General features: G+C 44.0%; 1 protein-coding gene across 1 annotated transcript; it reads left to right on the plus strand.

The window, feature by feature from the left end:
• Nucleotides 1–2891: 2891 nt before the first annotated feature.
• BFSP1 (beaded filament structural protein 1) lies at nucleotides 2892–20992 on the plus strand. Its single transcript, XM_030490094.1, has 8 exons — nucleotides 2892–3491; nucleotides 9304–9364; nucleotides 12928–13023; nucleotides 13837–13929; nucleotides 14541–14648; nucleotides 16090–16310; nucleotides 17675–17760; nucleotides 19640–20992. The coding sequence occupies exons 1-8, from the start codon at nucleotides 3121–3123 to the stop codon at nucleotides 20569–20571; spliced, it is 1968 nt and encodes a 655-aa protein (XP_030345954.1). The 5' UTR covers nucleotides 2892–3120; the 3' UTR covers nucleotides 20572–20992.
• Nucleotides 20993–22548: the final 1556 nt, after the last annotated feature.

Raw genomic sequence — 22548 nt, forward strand, 5'->3', positions numbered from 1 at the left:
GAGGAACTTGTGTTGGCTTAGCCAAGCAGTAAGAAGTAAGGATGCTGGAGAGGGACTCTTCATCAGGGACTGGAGTGATAGGACAAGGAGTAATGGGTTTAAGCTAAAACAGAGGAAGTTCGGGTTAGATATAAGGAAGAAGTTCTTTACTGTGAGGGTGGTGAGGCACTGGAACAGGTTGCCCAAAGAAGTGGTAAATGCTCCATCCCTGGCAGAGTTCAAGGCCAGGTTGGACAGAGCCTTGAGTGGCATGGTCTAGTGTGAGGCGTCCTTGCCCATGTCAGGGGGGTTGGAACTAGATGATCTTAAGGTCCTTTCCAACCCAAACCATTCTGTGATTCCGTGAGTAGAAGCAGGTTGATGGAACTGCCAAAATATACTCATATTGTACATAAGAGATATAGCCAAGTTAGTCTCCAAAGGAGTTCATAGCAATACCAGCAATTAAAGAAAATCAAACCACCCTTTGGTACCAGGGATTTATTGAGCTGTGCTGTGGTAGGTAAACACCCGTTCTGGGGCAGTGGTGATGTATCACGTAGTGCGTTTAAACTGCAAAGAGGCAGCCTTCAGACTTTGTTCTCAGAAAAAGTCACACATATTCTGGGGACAAAGAGGGAAAGATATGAATTGTTTCTTTCTGTTCCTTCTTGTTTATACTGCAGGCATTAGGTTAAAAATATTGCACATTTTGTACAGAAGTGTTTTTATATACACGCTTACGGATTTAAATCTAAAAAGCTTCCAGCAGTTTATCAGACACTTCATTAATGTGCATATAGATAACTTCTCAGTCTTTGTTTGAGCCATCTCTAAATTGGAAACAGTGTGCAGGAGCCCTTGGTAAAAAATTTACCTTGGTGGTCCTTTAGATGAGCCAAATAATTTGGTGTGTAACAGGAGCAGATTGATTTTTCTGTGATGTTTTCGATGCTCTCTGTTTGAAAAAGTCTAACAGTTGCAGTCTAGGCCAGACTGTTCTTCTTTTCAGGCTGTCCCATTCTGATTTGCTGCACGTGAGCAGGCTGGAGGCCAGGATGTCTTCTTAAGCCACCCAACTAAAAGTCAGAGCCTCAGTCACCAGAAGTCACTAATACACAGCCCAAGTTGTGGAAGCTTGCTTTGGTCCCAGTAAAGCAGTGTCTATAGCAAGTCAGCAGAGGAAACAGCACCAGGTGAGATCTTGGAGTCAGGAATTCCACCTTAGAGAAATGCTTGTAATAGCATAACATGCTATATCAAATCCAGATGTTCCTAGTGGAAAACATAGGATAAATTCTAATAACAAAAATTGGCTCTGAAAGGGTTGCCCTGCAGGCAGGCTGCTCTGTTTATGGACAGAGTGTCACTGAGAAGCCTGTACAGGTATTTTGGTGTTATTCCCTAAGGACTTAAGGTGCATAGTCAGCATGGAGCCAGTGCTGCTTCCAGCCTCGGAGGGGTGGGATAGTACTCACATAGGCTATTATTGCACTGAAAGGCTATCTAAAGCCTAAAACACTCTTGCCATGAAAATTCATCGCCCACAATCCAGCAAAATCTATTTTCTGATCTGTTCTGGAAGACTAACTTTGTAAAAAGCTCAGCTACATTGTTCAGCTGGGCAAGCTTGTCCAGCCAAAGAGCTACAAATGCCAGCAGGGTTGAGCAGCATGGAAAGCAGTGGTTTCACATCCACTGCTATATAAAGATCCCCAAAATTTCTAGAAATTGTACTCTAGTTCTGCTGTTTATGTAGTTCAGAGGCTGCCTGTGGAGCTGCACAATGTGTGTGCAAAGCCTACTTTGATTTTCTGAAAGATCAGTTGATCTTTCCCCATTGCACTTCCAAATAATCTGAAGCAGAACAGGAAAGATGCAGAAAGCTTCTAATTAGCTTCTTTTTTTCTTTTTGATTCAGATTCAATAACACAGACCCAAATTTTAGAGTCACCTGAGTACCCGGCTTCTTTCTTCACCTCTGCACTTGCCGTCAGTGAGGCCACTCTCCATTAAGGTTGTTCCAATACATGCAATTTAAATATTCATACAAAAAGTGTCCATTAAAAAATGAAACAGTGACTTTTATATAAATTAATTCATAACAGAGATCTGAATATGGACTGTCTGATGCTGGGGCTTTTCAGTTGGGCGAGTAGATGTGCTTCTGTAAGAACAGGCCCAAGAAACAGCATTTTGCAAAGGGAAAGACTGGTAAAAAAGTACTAGAGGAAATACATCCATGACATCCACACAAATTAAAGCCTCTCAGGGAATGGCAGCGCTTAAGACTTCATTATGGTGGGAGTGAAGGGAAGGAAGGAAGGACAGTGGCTCCCAATAATACAGTATGTCCACCAAGTTACAAGAGGACATTGCACTTAGCTATCCCCAAGGAAACCAGCTTCCCAACTGGACCCTGTTAAGCTTGGGGCTTTCAGTACCACTGCTGCTTTGATGTGTCTCACACCAGGTAGAAATAACCTGCAGAAAAGGCTGACATGAAGAAGCGTGAAGCGAGAACCAAGGAACCAAATCTTGGACTTGGAGCAGGAGTCACATTGACTTTTATACACCATCGTATCATCCTAAATGATCACAAAACTGTCCAACAACAAAAATCAAGCACTGCCATCCACTCACACCAAAATCCTGGCTCAGCAGAAGGCCTCTGTGCACAGCCCTGGGGACACCACCATGGGACAAAGCTCTCCCCCCAGCAGAGCCACGAAAGGCTTTGAGTGCAGCCTCTGAAACTGCAAAGCATTCGTTTTGATGTCCATGGATAATGCTTTAATCCACCGGGTGAAAGCTGGATGTTGCTCTCTTTTATTCTGGCCATACACAATTGCAACCCTGGAAAAGAAAAGCCCCTCACCCTCCCATACCCGCTGCTCCTCCGAAATGCTGACGCCGGGAGAGGCAGCCCCAAGGCGGGGCCATAGGGATTTATTTAGTTCACTGCTGCAGATGATGCCTTTAGTGCCACAAACCGCCCTGGAGACAAATCCTTATCATCTGGAGGGGTGATTATGTTCAGTTCTTCCTCCTCAAACACCCCAGACGTATTTCAGATCCAAACTGGAGAGGCAGGCAGGCACGCAAGAGGGGACCCCGGCACCGCACAGCCCCCCAGAAGCCATGTACAGGAGCAGCTTCCTTCGCGAGGTGCGCAAGGAGAAGTACGAGCGGTCGGACGCCTATGATGAGCTGCGAGGCTTCCCTGAATTCGACAGTTTGGCCCAAGCCCGGGGCCTGGAGAACCTGCAGGAGCTCAACGAGCGCTTCGCCAGCTACATCAACCGGGCACGCGTGCTGGAGCAGCGCAACACCATCCTGCGCAAGCAGCTGGAGACCTTCCAGCGCATGGATGAGCTGGTGGGCTTGGACGAAGCCTTCGCCGGACAGATTGAGTTCAACCGGCAGCGAATGCGGGAGCTGGCGTCTGACCGAGCCAAGCTGGAGCGGGAGGAGAAGGACGCCCAGCGCATGCTTGATGAGTACCGCAACAAGTAAGGCTTGCAGAGGAACATAGGTGGTATTGTTTCCATAGTTAATCTTTGTAGTAAGGGCAAGTTTGGTGTCACCGGCTGCTACTTGTACACAGGTGGTGCCTCTCCATGTGTATAGACTTGTAGCTGGGGATGGCATGTAGTAAGTCCATGGTGAAAAGCCAGGTGACAGGACTTCAGGAGTGCCATGGTCTCGCTGCTACTAGCCAGGCAACTGCCCTCTCCCTTCCATGGCAGCAGGTCCTCTCCATGACACACATTGGTTGCTGCTGCTCATTAGCTTTTACAGGATTGTGCTCTGAGCTGCCAAGAGGGAATAACCCAATTAAAAAACAAACAGCTTGTGTCTGAGCAGTTCAAAGTTACACAACCCCAAACATATCCTGCGATGTGTGGGACATCTCTGAGAAACTCTTATTTACAAGCATTGTGAGGTACCTGGGCCAGCCACTAAAGATGTCAGATGAAAAGAAAGTAAATAGGCAAATTTTACATACCAGAAAAAGATCTCATTTCCATCTTGTGCTACTAAAGCAATAGCTGTAAGAACGGGTTTCCCCTAACTTCTTAACCTCAGTGGCACCATAAATCAAAGAGCAGGAGCCTTGGGGGCTGAGGCATACGAGTGGCTCCTGACACATCTAGTCCCTCCCCTTCAGCAACAGGCAATTTTGGCCATGTTGCTTAATTAATTACAGAATGAGACTTGTTAAGTATTGCTCATAAAAGGACTGCTCACAGGAGAAAAGGGTCTTGGCTTCTTGTTACTTATTGGCCAGGGTTTTTTTCCCCCTAAACATCTGTCTTGGCTAGTTCAGCCATGGAAAATTTGGCAGCAGCATGGAGGCTGAAGAGGAGCTTTTCATCCTCCCCACCAAAGGGTGAGAGTGGACTCCATTTAACATGATCTAGCTTAGAAACACTTCTGACAGTGGTGGGAAGGAGAAAAATGAAATATTTTCAACAGATTTGTGCAGCCACTCACAGGCAATGCTCACCACACTTACCAGAAACACTTTTAAGGCAGAAGGTGAATCATCTGGAGCACTATCTTGCTGCTGCAGAAATACAAGGCACTCAAGATTTCATCCTGTGTCTCCATCACAGACTCTATGTCTGACCTTATCCAAACCACATGATTTTTTAGTCTAACCCTCAACTGATTTCCCCCTTCTCTGGACTAGAAAGTATAAGACTGATAATATTTCCCTTTTCTGTCTCCAAGCATTTTTCAACTGGAAAGAGCCTGAAAACAGATGTGAGATAATTGACATCGAGGCCATCTCTGTCTTCAGGCCATGGTCTGATGATACATTGGTATCAGTAGCTGTACAGTCCTGACATCCTGCCCTCCCCAGCCCTGCACACTGTCTGATCTACTGTGCTGCCACAGCTACTCCTGGGGCTGCCCTGACATGTGAGTCACGAAAATAAGCCAGCTAGAAGAAAAACCCCTATCTAAAAAAATACAATCTCCAACCCAATTCACTGAGCTGCCACAGAAACTGCCCATGGAGGCTGTGAGCTACAACACAGCTATAGAAATGCCAAGCCCTGGTCTCTCTTTCTCATCTGACAGCAGAGAATTGCCCACCCAGGTACACTGAGGCTTAATGCTGGAAATGGTCAGATGTCCACAATGCCCTAACTCAGTGCTAGCAAGTTACAAGATCCTGATTAGGCAGGGCTTTTTACAGGCGATGCTGTAATTTAGCTGTTGACTCTGATACTTGTTCATATGTTTTTATTAGTAGACTCAGTACTTCAGCGTCTAGCTGCGTATTAGTTTGCCAGCTGTATACAAACATTTAGTGCTATGATAGAGCTGGGCAAAACTGCAATATCTCTGTCTGGAGTACTTCAAGCAGGCAAAGAATCAGTACAGCGAAACAAACAATTCCTCCTTTGATTTCAACAGCTTGCAAGGAAAACTGGCCAGAAACATCTAGTTTGTCCTGGCAACCTCTTCATGGGTTCCTGCATCCACCTGAGCAGTTCGTGGATCAACTGCCTGTATAGCTCCGCAGCACCAGGCAAATCCTGGGGAGGAACAACAAGAGAAAGGGCTGTGCTTTTTGAAAGTGAGATTTAGGACATGTTACAGGGGTAGTTAATGACTTCTTAGAAAATAATGAGTGGTGTGTTGTCATACAGTCCTGGAATGTTCACTTAGAAGCCCTAAACACAAGTAAAAAGGAAACTTCTACTATATCCAGGCCAACAACATTGCAATTTAAACATTAGAGATACACAGGGCCATTGCAATGGAAGGGCCGTGGCCGCTTTTTAACCTAGTTGCCTTTGTTTTACATCAAGAAGTGAATTTTGGTTTTGTGTTTTTTCTCTTGAGAGCTGCTGAATTTGACCTGAAGACAGACACAAAAGTTTCTTCAGCGTCTGAAAAGAATTTGTTGGGGTTTGAGTTGCAGGAGTTAAAGCAAGGCCAGTGCTCTGACAATGTGTACTCTGCCTTCTCACTGTCTTTCTAGCTCAAAGCCAACCTGATGGCTATGATTTCAGCTACTTAAACTTATAAATAAAGCTCTCTAAACAAAATATGGGAGGAATAACGTTCTGTGCCATGTTAGAGCCTTGCCACACTACTGAAACCAGAAGCATTCCTCTGCTGAAGACCTGCTCTCCCACCTGGGTCTGCACTCGGTCTGCAGCAGGCAGTGTGGGTTTCTTGCTTCATTTGAAACATAAAGCATCTGCTTTTGGCACACAGTGCTTTCAGTGAAGCACTGTGTACCAATTAATTGACAGAAGTGTGTGTTCTTCACTAATGCAAAGAATTTTAGCTCTTACAACCCATTCTTTCACTCACATTCACACTTTGGTAAATAGATTTATATCTATAAGTAAACCTTTTAAAGCTGCATTTACGTAAGCAGACCTTTTAAAGCTGCATTTAAACACGGCAGGGCCTGGGATTACCAGGTCTGTACAATTAAATATGCATGAACCATTGAAAAGTAGATCTTGCATTACAACTTATTTTTAAATCCTCTGTAGTCACATTTATAGCTTTTCACATTAACATGAATAATTCAGACTCTGTATCACTGGAAATTCTTTCTCTTGAAGTTGCAAAAACATTACTAGGAATTGTTCGGATGCATCTCATAAAAATACTAATCACGCTAATTTTATTTAGCATCATTATTATAGCAACGTTGCATCTGGCTGTGGGAAAGGACTGTATTTCTCTCTCTCTAATATTAGGAAAGATGCTGAAACCCAGATTTTAGCACCCTTGACTGAACAGGATTAATTAACTTCAGAAATTAAAAGTCTTGCTAATCAATTGTTTCATTTAAAATTCTTTCACTGCTAATCCTGTGGGGTTTGCATGCCAGATGATTCCCTGGAAGTCGCTAGACACTGAAATTGGCACTGTGTTCTCCAAGCTGCGCCACGCGGTGATGCTCTGAGGATGTGATACCCTTTGGGGCCACAGTGGAGATCCCACACCTGTGGGAGAAAACAAAACCAAGTAGGAAAACACAATAGCTGGGGTATGGGGAGTGGTGGGGACTCCATTGGCAAAGCTATCTTCAAGCGCTCTCTGCAGGGGTTGTTTGTGCTGCTGCTTTTCTGGTGATAGGGAGAGCTTTATCCTGCTGCAGCTGCAGGTAAGGAGGTCCTGCCTGCCCTCCACCCCCTATCCAGGCTGTCAAAATCTTGCCCTGTGGCTCTCAGCTGCTTCTGTTAGCAGCTTCTTGGTAATGCAGGTACCAACTAACCTGTTCATAAATCAGCGGAGTACAGCCCTCATTCTAGCTTCCAGGGTATAAACCACAAGCATTACTGGCCTGTCTGTCATCCTTGCAGGACTAGCTTTTTGCAGTTTGTGCTCGCTTTGGCACTCCAATTACTGCTGTCTCTGTTGAGAAAAGGTTAGCAAAGTGCCTCAGGGAAAGTGAAAAGGAAAAACGTAGTAGAAAAGTTCAACCTCGGCTTATGGTAGGCCAAGAGGCTCTGTATATTGCTGGAAGATTTCAGTAGGGTTCAACAGAGAGGCAGCTTCATATTAAAGACACAGGGCTGATGTCAAATTGAGTACCTGGCCATAGAGGATTGCTAGGATGTATTGTGACTGTTTTCTCTTTGGAGGTGAGCCAGCCCTTGTGCTGCAGTGAAGGCAGGGGCCAAAAAAAAGAGCCTTGCCCTGGCCTTATGTTTTCAGAGCAAGCACAGGCTGTCTGTCAGCTGGGGATGGGAAAGGAGATTTACAGCACTGCTGGAGCCATGTTTTCCAGGTGTAGAAACAAGCTTAGTGGTGGGTTTCCCTCCTACATGCCTGATGCTCTCACCAGGCTGGTGCCCCAAGCTGTGGGGAGGGCTTAAGGGGCTTAACAGATACCTCTAAATCTGTTAGGTTAGCATTTCTTTGCTGGGGCACTAAGAGAGGTGATGGGAACCTTCAAAGCTCTAATCTGCCTTCTTCTGATCTGCCTGGCATCCCCCTCTGCTCTGTTTGCTTTCCCCTATGCAAAAAAAAAAAAAAAAAAAGAAAATTTAATATCCCTTTCTTTTTCATAAGCAGTCCACAAAGGTCTGTTGCAGCCCTGAAGCTACTTGACTAGGTGAGAAGGGGGTTTTTATGTTCAGTTCTGAATTTTGGTGAGGGTTCATGCTTGTGTTGATGTCCATTGCTTGTACTGCAAATGAAGGACATTCACCACCAGAGTTCACTTGCCACCCACCATGAGGGTTTCTTGTAGAAATTAAGGAAATGGCAGCTTTTTCTATCTCTGTATCTCTATTATTTTAGGGAAAGCAGAGGGATAAACAGCAATAGACAGTATTTATGTACTTTGGCACTGGCAGCAGATGCAGTTTGATGATGAGCCACTTGTTCTGTACTGATGGCAAAGCCTCGTTACCTTGTACTATAAGATCTGGCTGTTTGTGGTTTTTTTTAGTGGGGTCTCATTACACCATATCTCCTATTAAACATTTTATATATAGTTTATTTAGGGAAAGGAATAAACATCAATAATCAACAATTAGGAAGTTTTGTACGCTGCAGCTAAATGGATTTTCTGGAAGATAATTCTATCATACAAGTACAGAGCCTTAATTCTTAAAGAATGTGCTTTTTTCTCAAAGATAAACACACTATACATCCACTGTTCACTCAGTACACGAACATGCACATTATGCACTTGTGGACATTTTATGAATGTCTATGAACAGTTGGCTAAATGCGGTCCTTACTAAGACTCACATGTGCTTTTGACCAGGATAAAATATGATTGCTATATCAAAGAGGACACGAAGCTTGATCCATCATAGCATCCTAATACAGCATTAATCATATACAGTCAATATGTGAAATTGCAGCCTTTGTGTTTAATGTGTCTGTAATGAAAATGCTTATTGAACAACATCAGGTGGAACAGAAAACCAAGTGCACTGTAATTAAATGCTAATGTGCCAATGTAGCAAATACTCACATGGTAACTACTGATGAACAGCTATCACTGCAGTCCAATGCTAATCAAATACAGGTTTATTGTAAATAATCTATTCTTGTGCTTTCTGTGAAAAAGTGACAGCAAATATGTGGCATTCCATTGTCTTCTGCTACATAAATTGAGAACAAGAAGCTAGTAAATCCTGGAATTACTCTCAGCATCTGGACCAAAAAAACCCCAATGCTAATGCATAAATAAATCTTTTGGTCCCTTTCAAGATTCATATTCTGCTTTAGTGTGAAATGTATATTGTGCATGATAATGCAGATGAAAATGCAGTTTGCAGAAGGATGAACCATTGAACTTCATCTCCTTTGTTCTGTTTGCAGGTACAGAAATGAACGTGAATATCAGCAGAAGCTAAAAGAAACCCTTGAACGCCTTAATAAGGTAAGCCTGGGAAAATGGAAAAGGAAAGGTCTTTATAATTTCTTTCCTTTAGGTTCATTTACTACAGCAAGCTGTTTTGAAGAAGCAGTGGGAAGATAAAATGTCAGACCATGACATTTCTTGTCATTGTGCACTGATGAAAAGTTCTTCTTCCCCTTCATTCCCCTCCCTAAGCCTTGTGCAAATGGCTGAGCCTTGGTGTGTACGTACACACTGTGTAGCACCCTGTTCTATACAATCCTGCTGATTTTGGTCATGTAGCACATGCCATCTGCAGCCCGCAGCCTCAGCTGCGCTCGGGGCTTCAGTAATTTGCCAATAGGACCAAGGACTAGGAGGACCTACTGAGTAACACTCCATTTGGAGCATCAGCAAATGGCTCCTGCATTTATTTTGGGACCTGGAGTTGACATAACGTGTTGCTTCTTCCACATCCAATGTGACCTTTGCAAATTCACCTTTGCTGAAGATCTGGCACATGTTTAGGTGCCTTTAATAACTCTTTTTAACTCTGCTAGGATTCTTGTTTGTTTTTTTTAACTCAGAAGACAATTTCTTTCTGAGTGAGTCAGAGTTTACACTCGCAGTAGGAGTTTAGGAAAAGCCAGAGGTAGGAAAAGCCCATTTGTTAGTCTTACCATGCAGGCAATACATGTATCTAAGAGTCCAAAATATGACCAGAGAAAACATGTTTGTTGCTAAATACCTTCTCCCCGCCCCTTTTGTTTTAATATATCTCCTGTATTAAAGTATATTTAGTACTGATATCATGGCATGAGAAAATGCTGATTGTGTCTAAGTCTTGAAGTTTGGTGTGTCTCAAAGCTCCTTGCAGGATATGGTCAGCCCTTCCCATTAGGTTTCCAAACAAGAAAGAATCCACATCCCCCCCTGGATTTGTGCCTTTTGCAGTGAAACATGAGGAATGTTTCTATCAAGATGCAATTTCCTGAACTAATGCCATGGGAAGAGAAATGATGGTGGTGGTGGTGGTGGTGGTAGTGATGATGATGATGATGATGATTATGATGATGGTAATGATGCTGATGGTAAACCCAGAGAAAAGATAAAATTTACTAACATATTTAGGAAGTTTCCAAACCGGATCTGTGATACTGAGAAAGCCTGATTCATCCTCTCTTGCTGCTAGTTTTCATCTGAGTGAAGAAAGTTATATCTTTTCCCAGTTCTATTTTTCACAGCTTATCCTTCATCTTCAGTATTGGGAAACAATTACAGGTGAATTAAATAGAGATATTTTGTATTTCCCTGCTACATATGGCAGGAACTGTTCTGCTTGAGCATTGTCCTATCAGTGATATGCGTGTTTTATATTAAAAAAAAAAGTGCATTTTAGCATTGCTATCTCCAGTAAGCTCTAGATACCCTGCATCACTGCTATTTACAGTGTGCTACCAGGGTTCTTGGACAACCTGCGAGCTCTTAAAAGTATTTGTGGAGGCAAATACTTTGTAAGGGGTAGCTGGAGCTGATGGGTCCATCTTCACAGTTCCTCTCAGCCAATCTGTACCTAAAGAAAAGTGAATTAATTTGGCAACCCTAGGCAAAGCTCACAAGATCTTGAGCTGTGAAGGGTGTTATTATCCCAGGTTGTGTGTGGGCTATCCCGTTGCAGCAGCTCCTTGCATTGGGGCACCAAATGCTGGAGGGAACACAGTTGATTTTCTGTGCAGGTGCCCAAGACATAGCCTGAAACGTGCATGTGCAGATGTAAACTCATGCCTTTTCCAGTAGTTGGTGAATCTCTTTGGAAAATCAGCAAACACTGGTTCTGGAAAGTTCTAAGGGATTTTTCTTCCATGGTAAACGCAAATGCTGCTTCAGCTCATGGATCACCATTCTGGAATCAGCATCTAACATACAATGTTTTTTTCAGAAGTTGATTGAATAGCAAATACTGCAAAGTTCAGAAGAAAATATGTAGGCACTGCACTGTTCTCATGTACAGCATCATCAGTGAAGCTGGTCTATCGGAAAGCAGGGAATAAAAGCATAAGTATTTTTCCCCTTTGAAGGAACATTTGGAAATCTGAACACTGCTTTTGCTTATTACATGCAGAAATATTTGCTTATTAGTATTATCTAGAGGCCTGGGGAGCGGTGGGGGGTTGGGTGTTTGGCTCTCCCCCAGTCTTCCCAACATGGCCATTGTCCTGCTGATTTTCCTTTCAATAGGAGGACAGAGGAGTGCAGACAGGCAGCGGCATTCCTGCTGACTGGCTCTGAATGTGCTGGTTTGGATGTTTGTGAATTAGCCCCTGTCTCACAAAGCAGAGAGACTGCTGGAGAGGTCGCTGGTGGGGAGGCTCAGCAGCATAATGAGACAGCTAGCATCTACACATTTTTGGGATAGCACACGCTGTGCACGTGGAAAAGGAAAAATCCCCATCTACCAGTCATGTGCTGCACCCATAGAATTCAGTGGTTTATTTACAACCTGCGATCCACTCACTGAGGCAGTTCTAAAGCTGGTAATGGCACATCGGTAATTTTAAATCCTTTTCTTTAACTTTGAATTAAATTCACAAATCAAAGTTTTCTGGAGGCAAATTGCAGACTGGGGAAGGAACTTACAAGTTTTGTAGAGTTGCAAGGAAGATTTAGTTGACAACTTTCAAGATACTTTCTCAAAAGTGGTATTTTATAGTATTATTTAATGGTAAACCTAATCGAGAAGGCATGCCGTAAGTAGAAAAATAAAGCTGTTCCCCTCACACTTATATACTTGTAAAATATATTGCCATGTTCCATGGAAATGATTTGATATTCAGAGGTTTGTTATTAAATGAAATAACATCGGAAAAAAATGAATTGACCTTTGAACAGAAATGGAGGTTTCACTGGATTTAAATACCACTGCCACTCATACCTATGCACTTTGAGTTCATGATTGCTAGTCATACACATTGTCCTCTGAATTAATTGAACATGATGAACTTTCATCCTCACAAATCCCAGTGTGTTAGAAACTTCTGCAGCAAGGTGATTTTTTTTTCTAGCCTTGCTCATCTGTCATTTTTATTTGCAGAAATGACTCCAACATTTCTGGTATTTGAGAACACACCAAAAGGAGTGAAAATATTTCAGACTGTCCTGTTTGTTGTTTTTTTATTAAGGGCTTCCTTACTGGGGATATTAGAAAAGAATCAGGATACCTCAGGTCCTGTCATAAACACTAGAGAAATTAATGCCTTAGTCTGTTGATCTGTTTTAAGATTCATGCATGATTGCAAGCTTTTAGCATCAAAGACTGGTATTTCATAGCATCTATTACTTGGCTCCCAGCATTCATAAAGCATATGGTGACAATACAAGTGCCAAACTGTATGGTATGTTATATTTGTGCAGAAAAGCAGTGTGTACAATGGGAGAACACGATAAACAAGATTCCTGTTGTTTGTGGTTTTCTCTCAGTAGGTTGCAATTCTCCACGCAGGCTGCGTGGGCTCCACACATACAACTCACATTATGGCCAAGTGGCTGCTGTGATTCTGGCACTCCAGCCATATGTACTGACCCTGCCACGTGTCTCTGCATTGCAGGAAGCTGATGAAGCACTGCTGTGCAACCTGGAGCTGCAGATTGAGTCCCAGTTCCTGCAGGATGACATTAATGCCACAAAGGACAGATACAAGAAGGTAAATGGCTGAATTTGCCATTTTCCTTAGCTCTTTCCTTCTAGCGACATGTGTCAAGCCTTGCCCTTCTCCACAATCTGTTCAAATGGCAAATTAAAGCAAATCCCATTTGTGTTTTGGTGGGTAAAGACAGCACTATGCATTTTCAAGCTGAATGGCTGGGTGGCTACAAGTATCCAGTTGACTCCTTCAGATTCCGGTGCCTACAGCTGTAGTAATGTCTTGAATTTGTTGACCTGTTATTGTGATTCAACCCAACACGCTGTTCAAGCTGTCTTGTATTTCATGCTAAGAAGCTACTGCTTTCATCAGAGGAGGATACCCATTTTTCTGCTCCAGAGCATTCCAGTTAATCAGCAGACATAAGCCTGTGGCCGTATTATTAAGCTGCAGCCAACTTTAACACATGCAGCCTCCTTCTCCTTCCTGGGAGAGTTGTGAGGCTTGGGATCAGGCCACTGTCCTATCTTTGCTCCTTTTGAAAGAAGAGACTCACTTTTTTGGACCACATGCAAAGGTATTTGTGGTTTTAATTTTGAAAATCTCCTGTACATTGAATCTTTAAGTAAGACTATGAACTGTATTGTCACATAGCCAGTGCCTGTAACGTACCTTCAGCATGAGGAAACTGTTAGCACACATGCACTCCAAATCAGGTCTAAAACCACATTCCAAGACCAAGTCTGAACATGAACTGGACTTTTATATGCTGAAATACATAAATATCTAGGAATAAGCCCCAGAAGTGGAGCACATTGAAGGGAGCACCCTGCTATAACATTTTCTGATTAAATGTTTCTTACTTCAACACAGAACCTTATGGAAATCCAGACCTACGTCAATGTTTTGCAGCAGATCATCCAGACAACCCCTCGTGTGTCCCCTATAACCGCTGGCATATGTGAGGCAAGTATTGCTGCCAGTAAAAACATACTGCTCTAAGTAAGAAAGAGAAAAAAACTGAGTTGTAGCTTTGTAACACTGAACTGATCAGGAGAAGAGAGATTGTGTTAGTCAAGTACACTATAACACATGTATTAGCCTCAAAAATGGCTACTTTAGAGGTAGTTGAAGCAGTTGTGCTTCCTATCTGAGGAGGAGCTGGCAGGGTATATGAGTATTTACAGAGAAAAGTAAATCTTGTCTAAAAGGGATGCCAAGATGTGGTGAAAATTTGTAAATCAAATAAACTACTTCAGACTAGATGAAAACTTGGTGATTCCTACCAATACAAATGGCTATGCCAAGAATGTTTATTAGCTAGAAGATATGAACTTCTGCATCTACATAGTCTAATTTCAACACAAGCTGTACTTTTATAGTCTTGCCATCTGACATCTTTTATTCCTAAAGCCATGCCACAGGGGTTTACTTGAGATTCAATACCCATCTTTTTATTTGTCTTTTGTCATTTTCTGTTTGTCTTTACAGTTTCTTTCTGGTAGCAGGCTTTAGTTTGTCTCTTCTTAAAAGAGTGAAACATACTTTTTGTATACATGTTGTTTTCTTCCAACCAGGAAAAACTGGTAGCAGAGAGGAGGATCCCTGTTCTGCAGAGCCAGCTGGAGGAATACAAGAGCATCCTCTGCCAGCTACAGGCACAGAAATACAAACTGCAGACTGAGGTACTGCCATCACTAGCCACAGCTACAACCATGATGCTCATGAACACTGCTCTTTTCATGGTTACATGGTAAAACCTGAACGGCCTTTAATGGTGTTTTGTGAACTCATTTGACTTGGAGGTGTATTTCTTTTAGTTCTCCATCTTTTTGTTCAACTGTTTCATTCCCATTCTCTCAGTGGTCCAAACTGTCAGGTTTAGATGGCTGGGGAGGGCCATAGGTATCACAGCCATAAGGAAGCAATCTTTGCTTATCAGGGGAGCTAATGGAAGAAGACTTCCACATTGCAACTGGCTTCCTGCAGGATAGAGTCAGCAGGAGGTTGGGAATGGAAAAGCCACACAGGGGTGATCTGGTTTACTTTCTTACTGAGCTCAGGGTGGAAATTGGCTCCATGAAAAATGATGGGGGACCTTCAGGGCTCTGCTGAGAAGTTATCGACACCGCTTGGGAGCACCAAACATTAAAGAGGTGTGTGGTACCTGTCCACTGGTACACTGCAGTATAACCAAACTAATGCCAAGAGACTTAGCTCCTGAATTTAGGCTTTTTAAAAGGTTTTTTAAAATCTTGGCTGTAACATACAGAAATAAATCAATTATTAAAGAACCCATTAGCCAGTTATCGCCCCATTAGCTTTTTGTGAGCTCAACAAAAACAACATCAAAAGCTGTTTGAAGGAAAAAAGGCAAACAACCAAGTGATAAAAGAACCATGATAAAGAGCTGAAAGTAGCAGAGGAAAGTAAGAGCAGAATGACACTGTCAAATATCCCACCTGCAACTCCTGACCGTGTTTTTGGCAAGGCACTTATCGCCACCTCCTGGTTGATGTGCTATCCGATAGCTGGAGTTGAAGCCTTATAGTACACCAGTTATTTTTATCTATCTCTAGAGTAAAAAAGCCAAGGACTTGAATTCAAAAGGAAGCCTTTTTATTTTAAAAAGACCCTTCCTTAACCTCCCGTGCTTGATCTGCAGACCACAGAGAAGGAAGAACAGGTTTTGCCTGGCCACTGCTTTCCAGTTGAGCACTTTTGCTCTCTGTAAGACACTGCCTGCTCTGCCGAGGCCATCCACAGTGATTCAACAGCCAGCCTTGTGTGTGTGGGGAAGGAGACATCACACCGCTGTTCCCCTGGTGCATGCTGACCCCGTCATGCTTATTGTGGAAAAGAAGCCTTGGGATAGATAAGAGTGCAGGGGGGAAAGTTTTTGGTTTTGAATAACTAAACAAATACAGTGCAGCTTCACACATCATAATAAAACATGTCTGGCTTTTAATTACCCTTGAAATACAGGGATGCTGAATCATAGAATCACAGAATGGTTTGGGTTAGAAAGGACCTTAATATCATCTAGTTCCAACCCCTGTGCCATGGACAGGGATGCCTCACGCTGTTTCAGAGCTGCTTCTTTCACCCACCAATTTTGTTTACCAGACAACCATGCTGGAGCAAGCGATTAAAAACACACAGGAGAGTTACGACGATGAAATTCAGCTTTACAACGAGCAGATTGAAAACCTCAGGAAGGGGATAGAAGAGGCAGAGAGAACCTTGGAGAAGTACACGACCGACTGCCGCCAGCTGGTGATCTACCAGCAGTCCCTGGAGAATGAGCTGGAGCGGTACAAACGCATCATTGAGAACGAGGAGAGCCGGTAAGGCTGATTTCTGGACTCTCCAAAGGGGCCAGTGCTCTCTTTTATCTCCTTTGAGAAAATGTTTAAGGGCATCTGATTTACTCACAGCTATGGCCATTTCACGCCTTTTACTGATACATATTCAGGGTTGGGAATTTAAATAGACGTAAAATCTGGTCAAGCCTCTGCCAAGGAAAGGGTCAGAGCCATTTTGAGCTGCTGCTTGCTACACAGTCTCCTTTCCATATGCTGTCCTGACATCAGTGTACAGAGGTCAGGAGCATACAAAAGCGATCTGAACACATTCTCCACTGCCCAGGTGTTGGTGAAGCTTGCTGGGGTGTTACAGGCAGGTTGGTTTTGTGAGGCTCAGACAAGGCAAATGTCCTGTAAAGCAAAGCACTCTTCACAGCAAACCCATTCTTCAGGCAGGGGTGAAAAAGGGTGAAATTGGCAGGGATTTGGGTTGTGTTTAAACCTGAGGAGGAGCACTGGCTCCCTCTAATGTCAACCATCAGCCTCACATGAGAAAAGGAGTAAAAGGAGCTGGGCTTTCACCGCTGCCTGCACAGACAGCAGGACCAGAGCTCTCACAGCCAAACCGCTGTGCTGGGTTGTCCACAAGATGCAGGGGAAGGACACTCACTAATAGCCAACCTCACATGTGGGGAACAGATATTTCATCAATTTTCAGCATGTCATTTTGGATACTGCATTCTGGTTAGGAGTATCTGATCAGGGTAACTTTCAGAGCCAAAAATCAAAATGTGCATTTCTTGCATATTTACACCAGGCCAAAATGTTCTGTCACATTCTGGCAGAGCAGACTGGAAAGGCCACAGATACAGTAACTGGTTTGCATATAGGCCAGCCTCTCAGTTTTAATTTTTAACCCTTAATACCACTGACTCCTCAATATTTTCCAAGGAAGACTGCTCGGTTTTCGTCTTGCCCTTCTGAAGTCAGGCAGTTGCAGGTAACTTTGTAATGGCTACCAAATTTCATTTCTTATCAGCCAGCAGGTACAGCTCTTGCTGACCTCTGGTAAATGTGGATTGACTGTTTGCCCATCCAAAATCTTCCCATCCTTTCAAAGTGCTGTGCTAAATTACAAACCTGTTGCTATGGGTTTTAATTACTGGTGTACTTTACCTACTGGAGCATCCCACATCTCCTGCTGGTGGAAACCAGCCTGACTCCCGTGAAGGTGCTGTGGCTGTGTTGAATTCTCCCAGACAAGAAGCAGTCTCCTCTCATTCTCTTTGACTCCTCACCACGGAGAAATACATTTCTTTAACCTCCATGCTTCATTTTGCACGATTTCACTTGCTCTTGACGGAAATGAGGGGAGAGATCTGACTGATGCGCGTCTTCTCCGGCAGGTTAAACTCTGCTATAGCAGGAACGCCAGTCACACTCTTCACGCAGATCTATAGACCTGTCCAGCCTCAAGCTTCGAGGGGAAGAGGTAAACCTGTGACATGTCTTCCTGTGTCTGTCAAGAGCAGTATCATTGTATTTTAAGGTGTTTTTCCATTTGTCTTCCATACCAACACCAGCTGTGACAGCCTGACTCCAGGCTTGCTAAGTAAATGCAGTGATTTCAGCTTACCTCAGCTGGCTTTGGGACAAGCTGTCATAGGCCAAAACCACAAGCAAAAGAGTTTCTTTGCTAATTTCTGCAATCTACTTCTTAGGTCAATCAATAGAGCACAGTCAAAAGGCACCTGAAACTATGGCAAGAGCTGGGGGTTTTGTGCTGACTTGTTGCAAGTCTTTGGTTCATACTTCAGTGAGGTTCCAAAAGTATCAGGGGGTGTTGAGTGCTGCGGGCAGGCAGAGGACACTCTTTTGGGCCTGTTTATGTCCCATTGCCTCGTTTCCTCTATGTTGTAGGTTTGCCTGTTAGACCTAGGATAACCTTATAAACGTGGTAACAAGGAAATGTCCAGGATTAAACTAGTGAGGCTGCTCTTAACAAAGGGGGAGTTGGTTTACAGAAATGTGCTGTGGGTGCTAACATACATGATGATTTACTGTAGATTAAATCCAAGGCTCACTGCGGTTCTACTAATAACAAACTGCCCTGAGAATGGAGATAAACTGCCAAATGAGGGATTTTTTGGGAGTGCAGCTGTAATTTTTCTAACTGCTCTATGAACCGTAGCAGTTGTTTATGGAATGAGTCCATAATGCCTGAGGCCAAATCCTCAGCAGCTGTAAATAACTGCAAAGTGCTGTTTTATACCCACTGAGGATATGGCCTGTCTCTGGCCACAGCTCTGCTTCCTACCTATGAGGTGAGCAGAGCGTTTCACCTGCATTACTGTACCTGTGATACGGGACAGAGCAGCTGCCCTGGGGAAAGCATATTAATACCTGTCTGTCCCCATGTTCCTGTAATTCCCAGCAGCAGCCTCTGCCTCCTCTGCTCTAGCTGTTCATGCCATGGACATCAGTAGCCTGCCTGTGCTCTTGCTGAGCTGCCATGGGCTCTGTGGCTGCTGACAGTGCAGGAGACCAGAACACAGCCCATGGCAGGGGTTCCCTCTGCATGGGCCTAGAGCTCAACATGAGTGTTTGAATGATGCCCAAGTGTTGCTCCTCAGCACCGCTGGTGGGGTGGCTGCTCAGCTCTGTGCCCTCCCGACGCACCTCCCTGCATCTGCCCATCCCCAAAACTGCTGTGAGGGGAGGTGCCAGGCTCACTGTTAGCCCCCCTGGAACACAGAGGTGAGGTGCCCCCCTGCTGAGCCTCCAGAAGCACAGGAGTAGCTGGTGATGGCACTCACCTTCCCCATCAGGCCTGTACCACTCACCCAGCAAGCCTGCGTTCAGTGGGAAGGCTTTAAATAGGGCTTTTGGTTGTTTCTTTCCCATCCCTAAACCCTACCAGGAGTTGTAAAAGCCAGACAAGCTGTTTCCACTTAGTCCTATTGCCAGGCCTTGTGTCAACTTTGCATACCTGGCTACAGTCTCAGCTTTAGGAGACAAGGTTCTTGCCTAGTGAACAGGGCCAAACCTTGCCCTGGGAGGAAGGTGCTGAGCCCGGCTGCAGCAGCAGGCGCTGAGGGCTCCTGATGAGCATTGATGAAGGCCTAATAGGGGAACCACACTCACTTCCCTGTCCTCACACTCTGTATGGCAGTGGTGACCTCAATGCAAAATGTCTACTTGGCCAAGGGGCCCACACAAAAGAAGAGGCTGTTTAATGCACTGGCGGAAGCTGTGCTCACACTTGCCACTGCATTCAGCTCTCCACCTGCAGCAGCGAGGGGCAGCTCCAGCATTTGCAGCGACTGTGTTCAGCACTGTTTGTTGTTTGCTCTGTTTTGGTTTTTCCCTAGATATCACCCAGGCCATGCAAGACATCACCAGTGTCAAGCCCAGACAAAAAGCTCTGACAAAGAAAATTGCCAGGAAAAAGGAGCTGATGTCTAAAGACATAACTGACGGTCTTTCACCTGAAAGAATATATGAAAGAACTCTGGAAGATTTTGACCAAGATCAGCTGGAGTTCAGGCACGAAGGCTCAGTCACATGTGAACCTGGGCAGGAAGGATTAGAACTTGAAGAACAAGAAATGGGACCAGAGGACGTACCTGATGGAGCCCAGATAAGTAAAGCCTTCAGTAAATTGTGTAACATTGTGAAAGAGAAAATAAGAGTCCACAAGAGAGCAGAGCCTAAACCTGGGCGTTATGTGCTGGTAACAGAGGAGGAACGCTATGAAGAACCTTGCGTCTTGGCCCCCCCCATCCCACCGGAGGGAGAGATCATAGTTTCCAACAGCAATGGGAAGGTGATGAACGGTGGTATTGTGGAGCCCATTCCAGAGCTACCTGAACCTGCTGAACTAGCAGAAAAAGAGAAAGGGGATATCTGTGAAAGGAGGGAAGAGTTTGAAGTCGAAGATAAACAGAAAGAGGAAGAGAAAGAAGACATACTTCAATGGGGCAAAAGAACAAGAGGAAGAATTGAGCAGATCATGAAGTATTCGGACATCTCTGAGCCTGAGGCAGTTCCTTCCCCTGGTCCAATAAGCCCAACTGAGCCAGGAGTCCTTCGAGAGGCAGAATGTGACGGAGAAGATAAGCAGGGCCTTTTGTTCAGGGAATCAGGCTTGCCTGGCTCCATGAGCTACGAGAAAGTGGAGGTGGTGGAGTCCATCGAGAAGTTCTCAGATGACAGAATTCAGACGTATGAAGAAACAGCGATGATTGTGGAGACAATGATAGAGAAGACAAGCAAGAAGAAACCAGGTGACAAAGGCTCTTAAGTGACAGACCCCCCCTTGATAGTCAACTTGTCTGGTATAGTTATCAAATGACTGTTTTTTTTCCTGACCGAATGATACAGTAGTGAGATTTTTTGCTGTTTGGTATGGAACAGGTTGATACCTTGATGGCAATTCTGTCTGACATAGGCTCACTTTTGGTGCAATGACCATTAGAGTGCTCCAGGGCAACAGGTAATAGGCACATCCTATGCGACTGATTTTCATGATTAGGACACATTGAAAGTAATTATTATTATTATTACATTGCTGCCTGGCTGTCCACAGGATCCGGGACAAATCTGCATATTCCTCTGCTGCTCTTATAGCTGCCGTATGATTCCCCATCTCTGAGAGCTGCAAATGTTAACTTGTGACATCTGGTTCATTTAATAAAAGTTTTGCCTTCTACCAAAGGTACCCACTGTGGGTTTGTGTTGCCTTTACCACTGACTAACCATCCCCACTATAAACGGTAACTGACTGGGTGTGCAGGAGTTCTTCCAGGGGAAGGGCTGGATACCTCTTAAATCACATACTCCAAATCTCTCTCATTTACACTTAAATAGAGATGAGCTTGGCAGACCTTTCTTTTCAGATCTAAACATAAACTCCTTATCTTTGAAATAATCTTACTGCATATCTTCTCAGAATAAAACTTGAAATTCCACCAAAAAGTGAGGGTTAACCCTTATAAAAGATACTAAAGCCATTATTTGTCCTTCATCAGCACAACTGAGGTATTTATGAATGCCAGCAGGCTTTTGAGCAGACTGCAGCCAACTCAACCACCTGTGTGTTTTGGTATTTTCTTGTTAAGTATTTCCTCGAGCTGTAGCATTTTATAGTTTAATAAATAATACTGCCACAGGATCCTGTTGCAGCCCCATGGAGCTCATCAGGGTTGCTGGAACCAGCAGTGCCTTCCCACATCCCTGGGGAAGCAAAAAGCAACGCTTCTCCACTGGCTCCTTGCAGCTTCCAGACACCTTCACCTCAGAGAAGTTAAAAAAAAAGGAAAAGAAATCCTTGACTTGTGTAACTACTGAGCACTGTTGAAAGTGGTGATGCTGCATTTGGGCCTTGGCTTGACTTCAGGTACACAAATATTCCCCCTGAAGCGAGGTACAGGCTGAAGTGCTTTAGTAGGTTCTTTCTCCCATCCCAGTTCTCAAAGTTTTTGTTTCAGCCTTTTCCTTCCAGCTGATTACTCCCATCAGCTGTGAAAGAAGGGGCTAAATGCAGTTTGAGCTCATGAGCTTCTGGATTGCCTTCTCATGTCTCCCAAGACTTTCTTTCAATACTGTGGTTGGTTTTTCCAATAGTGAGTTCCAATGCAGGTGTAGCATCCATACAGTGACTATTATGTCTGCTTAAAGCAGCACCTTCTCTGAAACAGGGGACCCACATAGTCACATTTTTATTTAGGTTTTTTGCTGATGCTGTTCTATTTAAATGCTGTGGGAGTTGACATCAGACATGGCTGTGCTGCTTTTCAGTTTAATTTATTAACAGCGTAAATAACCACAGAGAAGGAATTTATAAACCCATATGCAGGCTGCAATCTGTGAGCTGCTCAGAACTGCTGGTGAAAGCAGGTTTTGACTACTGCAAGGGGAAAAAAAGCCAACTGCAGCAAGCAGAAAGCTGTGTAATAGCACTGTCACAAATCAAGGTGTAAACAGATTGAAGTGGTACCTAGACAGAAGTGGGTATATCCCCCACATCTGATTTCACTGCAACACAAAAGAAAATGGTCAGCATACCAAGAAGATGTAGTCAATGGCAAGGAAGCAATATTTCGGGAGACCCTGGGTTCGGTGTCTAATGTGTGACTAGCCCCTGCCACCTTCATCTGGTTTGAGCTGTGGCTCTTTGCTGCTGACCTAGAAATGGGTTTCTGAGGCTTGTCAACCTTGTTCAACATCTGTGCAGTATAAAAACTGCTCTTAAAGTGGGTTTGATGGCACGTTAGTGAAG

The sequence above is a fragment of the Strigops habroptila genome, chromosome 6, assembly GCF_004027225.2.
Source record: "Strigops habroptila isolate Jane chromosome 6, bStrHab1.2.pri, whole genome shotgun sequence".
NCBI classification, from domain to species: Eukaryota; Metazoa; Chordata; class Aves; order Psittaciformes; family Psittacidae; genus Strigops; species Strigops habroptila.